Below are 7,165 nucleotides of genomic sequence, written 5' to 3' on the forward strand. Positions count from 1 at the left end.
TTATTACGTGAACATAGGTGAAATTCGACATCGCAACGCCACGTGAAAAAGAAAAAATGAAATGAAATGACAAAAGAAAAAGAAACTCCCTCAACTACATCAATTTCTTTGGGATTTAATACTATTTTACTCAACAAATGTTAAAGATGATTACAAGATAATGTGCACTTTTGCGGGAACTATTTACTGGCAGCTCTTTGTGGATCCACTTCTANCACAATGAGGCCTCAAAACTCAATTTTTATAGTTAGAACCTAGATAGAGAGTACTCCAAATATCACATATCACATCTGAATAGAAGAGAGTTAACAAATATTCAATTAAATCAATAAGAATCTTCTTGGTTCACACGTTACTTTTTTTTAACTTATTCAAGCTTTTTTTAAGGTGATCGAGTAATTTTCTTCTTTTAAATAGAAATTAGGACCAAAAAAATTTAAATACTAGTAAGAAAAGTTGATGCCATTTATACGAATTAAGTTGGAAGATTTTCTAAACATCCTTACCGCACCTAGTTAATGTTTGGTTTAGGGGAGAGTATTATATTACAAGATAATAAGAAGAAAAATTAGAAGAAGAAGAAGAGTGGTGTAGAATAAACGGTCGAATATGGATAACATTGAGAATTATAAAGTTGAGAGACAGGAGGAAAATTGACGACAGTAAAGCCCAAAGAAAGGAAGATGGCGTGGTGCGGCAGCTCTGTCTCAAAGAGCAACAACAGCACCTTCCCGTTCCCATTCCCACCCCATGGATTCGCCATACTGCCACAAAATAAAAGTAGAAGTAAACCATCCAACATCCCCTTCGCTGCAGCGCCAAAATTTTCGCTGCCCAAAAGGTGCCAAACGTGTGGAGGTAAAGGGGCTATCGATTGTCCCGGATGCAAGGTTACCCATCCCATCCTTCTCAATTCTCAATGCTCAATTCACTCCACATTTAACATCTTCTCCTCTTATAATACCTTCATGTGTTTGCTTTCAACTTAATTTCCTTCATGTGTTTGCTTTCAACTCAATTTCAGGGGACTGGGAGAAACAAGAAAAACGGAAACATCTTCGAGCGTTGGAAGTCATTCACTCACTCACTCACTCAATCTCTTACTTTTGTTCCAACTCAAACTAATTTAAACTCATCTATTCATATCCTTTCATTTTGCTTGTTTCAGATGTTTCGAGTGCCAAGGATTTGGATTAAAGAGCTGCCCTGACTGTGGAAAAGGAGGACTCACCCCCGAACAAAGGGGAGAAAGATAATGCACTCGCACCAGTTTATATTTATCTACTTCAACTTGTCTATTTTCTAATGTGATGCATTTGCATTGTATCATATATATATATGGTTTCCAATTCTAAGACTTCACTACATTTTGTTCTAAAAAGTGATAAAAGTAAATTATGGTTCTTTGCAGGAAAAAAGTGGTTGTGATAGAAAAAGAAAGAAGAAAATAAATATAGCTAAACTAGAGGCTGTCATATTCGAACTCCATCATTCATTTGTTTTGAAAATATTAGTCAGCTTGACCGATTCTCGTGGAGACTTATTTGGGAGCTATTTCTTGGAAACATAAAATTAAGGTGGGCGGATATTCCCGACTCTCGATCGCATCTCTGCCATTTTTCCGGAGCAAACAAATTAATTAAACTAAAATCCTATCCTACGACGGTAGCTATGGATCCGTTTCGAGGACAAGGCGGCACTCAGATGCTATTAGTCGCGAACCAGATGCACAGCATGTCATATCCAGCGCTAGAAACAGTAAACCATTAATCCCTCCACTTCGGTTTGTTTCTGTTTCCATTCACTTCGAGTACTATACACACACATATATATATATAGTATTCGTGGATGACTGAATAATTTGTGTGTCGCTGGAAAGAAAAGTACCACTCGATATTCAATTTGATTTTGAAAGAAAAGTACCACTCGATTGAAAGTGTGTTGTACTTGTATGGTAGTTTGTATCTAATCAATAATATGGTTCCTTAAAGAGGAGGACATACACAATGCAGCCTATAGCAAAGAGAATGATAAGGATATCCAAGGTAAGAGCTGTGGTGGCCTGATCACTCAAGTCCATGTTCCTTCCAGCAAGGCGATCGACCATATCTGGAGTGGATTTCCAGCTTTGCAGCTCCTGCTCGTAAGGATCTTCCAACTTGATCCTCAGCTTATCAGCTTGGCGGCTTGCCTCTTCTTGAGCAAGCGTCCAGTCGTAGAACTTGCGGCTTTCTTCGTTGCTGAGGACCTCGTACACTTGTTTTAATTTCATAAATTTGTCGGACGCAGCTTTTAGAGGGAGAGAGGTGGTGTCGGGATGATATTCCTTTGACAATCTCCGATACGCACTTTTTATCTCTTCTAGGTCAGCCTCAGCACCGACTCCTAAGAACCTGCGCGCATATATACACAGAACAAACCATGATACCAACATCAATCAAATTCAAAACGAAATTAACGAAGCATATGCAGCCAGCTAGCCAAGCTCACGTACTGGTAGTGAGAGTCGGATGAGTTATTGAGCAAATCGGCCAAACTTGGACCCAACGCGTTATTATTATTATTATTATTCTGCTCCTTCTGGTCTCGCCGGGATTGGGAAGGCCTAGGGCCTCCAATCCAACCTTCTTCATCATTTTGCCAATGAATTCTTGTGTCGACGCCCGGTGGAGGCCTTTGGCGGTTGTTGGGAGGTTGGGATGCGTAGACCGGCCATGTACGGAATGTGCGAGCAGGCGAGTGGAAGGTTCTGTTCAAGAAGAGAGAATTGGGAATAGAAGGAGAGGCCATGGCCATGGAACGGAATGAAACGGAAGCAAGGTTAAGAAAGACTCAACTCAAAACCACTACCACTGGTTTTGTTTCTATGGATGAGATACTTACACCTGCTGCTGCCGTTGCCTTTGCCTTTGCCTTCGCCTTTTGTGGGGCCTTCAAGAACCCGTTGTCCACACTGGCCATTGATAGCGAAAATTTTGTTTAATTCGCATAAAAAGAAGCCCTACACTTTTAAAAATAATCATTTTTTGTCCTACAACTTTCATTATGTCTATATGAATCACGGTACTTTTTAAATATAATCATTTTGTTCCTAAGACTTATTTCTTAAGTTTAGTCCTTGTACTTAATTTCAAGTTATACACTGCAAATATATGCTCACATAATAAAACAAAGATAAGAATTAAATGGTCAATTTTTAAAGTTGAGGAACTAAAATAAATATGTGAAGTTGATGCCAAAATAAAACATCTAAAGAGAGATCTTTTGAAAGCTTAGAAATAAAAACGGAACAAATTTGAAATAGTAAGATGGAGAAGAAAAGCAGATATCCAATCCACCACCCCACCTCTCCTCTTCTGTGATTATTGACATTATGACTCTACTGCCATATCTGGAAGAACGTTCTATGGTTACCCATTTCCTTCTAACAATCTTCCTTTCACAATATAGTAAAGAAACTTCAGAAGTTAGCTCTCCAAATCATGAGATAAGTCTGCCAATAGAATCATATCTGGCATAGCATGCAAGGGAGTTTTTAGTAAGAGCAACAGCTTCGAATATTTCAAACGAGTTAAATAGGAAGATGTTAGCTTTTACAGTCTCATCCTCGGCTGCCTATATAAGAGGCCTTACTTTAAGTCGTTCTCTTTTTCTGTTTCATTCTTCCAGATTTTTAAATTCAAGGTACAAACATGATCCCGTTCTCCTTAATGGTATCAATAACAATACCAAGCTTACCTTCAATTCTTTCATCCTTCCTAGGCTCGTACGACATTGCATATACATCTGCTTCCTTTGATCTCTCCGCAATAAGCTTCCCTATTACTCTACATGCATTGTGATCTGTAAGTGACGGTAAACTGTTCCTAAGATCCTTTGCATTTGTTGTCGCCACTGATATTACTTTGCTTGTTCCTCTATGCATTACCTTCGCATGGATAAATTTCTTTGAAAAGAAAACATTTAGTAAAAATGGCCTCATATACATATCTGTCCGTTGTTTCCATGATTTCTTGTTTGGTCGCTTTGCAGCCTCCCCTCGTGACCTTCTTGTCCAAGCTGATTGTATGAATAAAACCTACAAGTGTAAACATACTGGTCGTTTATCAAAAGAAAACAAAATTTAAAAGTTACTCGACTCTCTTAAAACAGTAAAAGATTCTCTGAAGTGCAGCAGGAGTGCTCACCAAATTCAGCTTCCCTAAAGAAATTGGATATTGGAAAAGTTACTTCATCTATTAATAGTTATAAGAATGATGTAAAGATGAATTGGAAGGTCAGCGTCGTTTTTACGGATTCTTGTAAGACTTTACTTACGACTCAAATCTTTTTGGATTAGAAAAAATAGGAGGTGGTGCAGACAGATTTTAGCAAAATAAGTTGCCTCGTTCCATCAGAGGCGTTACTCACTCCAAAAGAAGTTGCCTCGTTGCCCGGAGAAGACTCTTGTAAGGCATTCAATCTTTATTACAGCCCTTTAATGAGACGAACGGAATTCCCTTGATAACGTTTCAGTTCAGCCAACGCCATTAATGAAGACGTCTCTTGAGGCCGGTTTTCCTACAGTTCCCCCTGTAGTTAATGCTTCCGTTCCAGTTCAAGAGGTTTCGCCTATTGCCAAGAATGTTTCGCATTCGAATCCTTCCCGTACAGAGATTCTCAGCCCTCATGGTACTAAATTGATTTAAGGAGATCAAAGGAATCTCACCCTCTTCAATATTCTCGGAAAAAATAAATGGTTGCTTCTTTTATAATTTTTCCAGAAGTTTCTTTAATCAATCCAGATGTTGAAGAAGGTTGTTTGCGACTCTTGGGCTCCTCTTCTCTTAAACTCTGTTTGGATACAAGTGAAGATCCAAAGACGTTCTCTTCCATACCTTGTAGTCAAACATTAACTGCTCCTTGTGATTCAGGAACTGCTTTGATTAAAGGAGTTGTCATTCCTTCTTCCAATCATTACGAAAAGCAGGAACTCTTATCCTATGGTATAATAGATTCTGATGATTGATAGATGGAAGCGCTTTACTCTATCTAGGGAAGGCCTTATTATATGTCTTTAGTTCTTATGGTCTTTGGTTAGAGTGGAGTTCAAAAGACTTCTTCAATTTTTCTTTGAGAGGAAAGGAAGGAGGGAAAGTAACTCATTTGGTTCGATGGAGAATTGTTACAAAAGCTCAGAATGATGGCGGTCTTGAAATAGGAGCATTGAAAACAGGAATTTGGCTTTGATAGCATAATGAGGTTGGTGTTTTATAGATGAACCTTCTTCTTGTTGGCATTCAGGTAGAAGAAATGGTTTGAGTTTACACAGTCCTTGGCTAAATATCTCTAAGAACTGGTCTCGACTAGAAAGCTATGCTCATTTAAAGCATTCAGGTAGAAGAAACGGTTGGTGTTTTTTTTTTTTTTTTTTTTTTTTGGAAAGATCTTTGGTTATCTAACCTTCTATAAAGCCTTGCTATCCTCGGCTATTTATTATTGCTTCTACTCCAAATGGTTTGGTTGCTCTACATCCTATTATCCATGTAGCTGCTAGTAAGCCTCATAATCACAGGCTGCGCAAGTGTTGGACCCTGTACCCAAGCTTTCCAGATAGCAACAAACTTTTGAACCAATAATATGATATAGACCAAGGAAAAAAACTGTGATGAAAGCCGCGTCCATAACAGCATTGCCACCAAAGGGGGCTTTTCTATTCCAATTCTTCAAAAAGACAGATGTTATACTTCGTTCAATGCAAATCTTCCTGAATGTTGCTCAAGTCAGTAAGTTGCTAATATAACCAAGATGTGTCCGAGGATTTCAACTTAGGGAACTTCTCCCAGGTTTAACCAAGTGGTCATGGGTTCAAAACGGCTCAAGTGTATTTATTCTAAATCTGAAATGTTGTCATCAATTCCAAGCTCAATTTAAATACAAGGTAGAAAATGAAGAATTTGAAAGATACGGAACTGGAGAACTGCCCAGCAACAGCAATAAAGCCATTTGACCTGGAACGAAGCAGAAAATAGTTGAGAACTCTCTGTATACAATGTAATAGTCATTTTTTTCTTTTCCAGCTATAATAACAGCACGACTATTCACTTAAAGATGACTGCCGGCAGTATTCTTTCAAATTCTCAAACCATATCCTGAAGAGCAAGTTTTATGAAAGTTACAATATAGTCGAGTTCGTATTGTCCATTGGCTTGAATACATAACTGGCAGCAAATCCACAACAGATAACTTCCTCACAGATAATTCTCCTTCCCCAACTTTTGCACTAGTGTTTCAGGTTTCAGGTTTCCGTTTATTTTGATTCCATTCCTATACCAATCGATTTTTCTGAAACTAGATTTTCACATAACTTATCCCAATAAAAGTGAACAACAATAGAGAAAATAGCCAAAATTTTTAAGAATAATCAAAGCAACTTGTTTTGCCTTTGTAAATTTGTTAGTTCCAGAATTTTTTCATATAAAAACCAAGTACATGTGCAAGAAATTCGTGGTCCACAACAGATAAATCATAAACTTAAAAATGGAAATAAGATATCCTCCGGAATAAACAGGGAATTGAATAGGCTGCCAGTAAAGAAATTTTACCTTGGCATGCGCGGGATTCGAGGAGACAAAAGGGGAGCCTCTAGATAGGCTAATGGACGGAAATGAAGATGCCCACGAGAGAGATGAGGATTTCTGTGAAGGAGTGGTGGGAGTTGATATGCACTGGGAGGAGAGAATTGAGCGCACAGAAGCACTAGACGGCATTGAAGAAGATATTGCTGTGAACGCCATGGTTCAGATTCAGTTCATTCGTCCACCCACGACTTCTTTGGTGGAAGTGCTCAATTTACGACGCTCGCGGTAGAAGTCCGAAGCTTCTTTCCGAAAGAAAAAAGGAAAAAAATAAAACAAATAGATGGGTAAGTGTTAAAGGCTTAAAAAGGGTTATTTTGATGCAATTACTATTTTGTTACCAAAAAAAATAGTGCAAACCTTACCGCCTCATTGTAATGTTAAGGTTAAATATGAAAGAGCTATAATATAATATTACCTTTTTAAGTATTTCAAAATTATTTTAATAGAAAAATATAATTGTCATGTCCATTTTTTTTAATACTTGAAAAGATTTCTACTCAAATAATAGTTTTATTTTTGAAAGATTTATAAAGGGGTGAGGGTGA

The 7,165-nt window shown here is 37.9% G+C and overlaps 3 protein-coding genes across 3 annotated transcripts; 1 reads left to right on the top strand and 2 right to left on the bottom strand.

Annotated features, from left to right (window-relative positions):
- The first annotated feature begins 646 nt into the window (after nt 1-646).
- LOC111785800 (protein PHOTOSYSTEM I ASSEMBLY 2, chloroplastic-like) lies at nt 647-1,375 on the top strand. The gene is made up of 3 exons (XM_023666184.1): nt 647-890; nt 1,025-1,071; nt 1,169-1,375. The coding sequence occupies exons 1-3, from the start codon at nt 684-686 to the stop codon at nt 1,254-1,256; spliced, it is 342 nt and encodes a 113-aa protein (XP_023521952.1). The 5' UTR covers nt 647-683; the 3' UTR covers nt 1,257-1,375.
- Nucleotides 1,376-1,868: 493 nt separating this feature from the next.
- LOC111785798 (NAD(P)H-quinone oxidoreductase subunit T, chloroplastic-like) lies at nt 1,869-3,436 on the bottom strand. The gene is made up of 3 exons (XM_023666182.1): nt 3,347-3,436; nt 2,495-2,953; nt 1,869-2,393 (listed from the first exon to the last, which is right to left on the bottom strand). Exons 2-3 carry the CDS (start codon nt 2,794-2,796, stop codon nt 1,970-1,972), a joined length of 726 nt encoding a protein of 241 aa, XP_023521950.1. The 5' UTR covers nt 2,797-2,953; nt 3,347-3,436; the 3' UTR covers nt 1,869-1,969.
- Nucleotides 3,437-3,519: 83 nt separating this feature from the next.
- LOC111785799 (50S ribosomal protein L18-like) lies at nt 3,520-6,906 on the bottom strand. Its single transcript, XM_023666183.1, has 2 exons — nt 6,585-6,906; nt 3,520-4,078 (listed from the first exon to the last, which is right to left on the bottom strand). Exons 1-2 carry the CDS (start codon nt 6,774-6,776, stop codon nt 3,680-3,682), a joined length of 591 nt encoding a protein of 196 aa, XP_023521951.1. The 5' UTR covers nt 6,777-6,906; the 3' UTR covers nt 3,520-3,679.
- Nucleotides 6,907-7,165: the final 259 nt, after the last annotated feature.

This window comes from Cucurbita pepo, unplaced genomic scaffold (genome assembly GCF_002806865.2).
Source record: "Cucurbita pepo subsp. pepo cultivar mu-cu-16 unplaced genomic scaffold, ASM280686v2 Cp4.1_scaffold000754, whole genome shotgun sequence".
In the NCBI taxonomy this organism is placed as follows: Eukaryota; Viridiplantae; Streptophyta; class Magnoliopsida; order Cucurbitales; family Cucurbitaceae; genus Cucurbita; species Cucurbita pepo.

Bases quoted from the DNA above. Each gene is read 5' to 3' on its own strand.
- LOC111785799 (XM_023666183.1), bottom strand. From the start codon at position 6,776: ATGGCGTTCACAGCAATATCTTCTTCAATGCCGTCTAGTGCTTCTGTG. The intron at 4,079-6,584 runs GTAAAATTTCTT...TTACACTTGTAG, and splicing joins CGAATCCCGCGCATGCCAAG to GTTTTATTCATACAATCAGC.
- LOC111785798 (XM_023666182.1), bottom strand. From the start codon at position 2,796: ATGGCCATGGCCTCTCCTTCTATTCCCAATTCTCTCTTCTTGAACAGA. The intron at 2,394-2,494 runs GTACGTGAGCTT...ATATGCGCGCAG, and splicing joins TCATCCGACTCTCACTACCA to GTTCTTAGGAGTCGGTGCTG.
- LOC111785800 (XM_023666184.1), top strand. From the start codon at position 684: ATGGCGTGGTGCGGCAGCTCTGTCTCAAAGAGCAACAACAGCACCTTC. The intron at 891-1,024 runs GTTACCCATCCC...ACTCAATTTCAG, and splicing joins TCGATTGTCCCGGATGCAAG to GGGACTGGGAGAAACAAGAA. The intron at 1,072-1,168 runs GTCATTCACTCA...TGCTTGTTTCAG, and splicing joins AACATCTTCGAGCGTTGGAA to ATGTTTCGAGTGCCAAGGAT.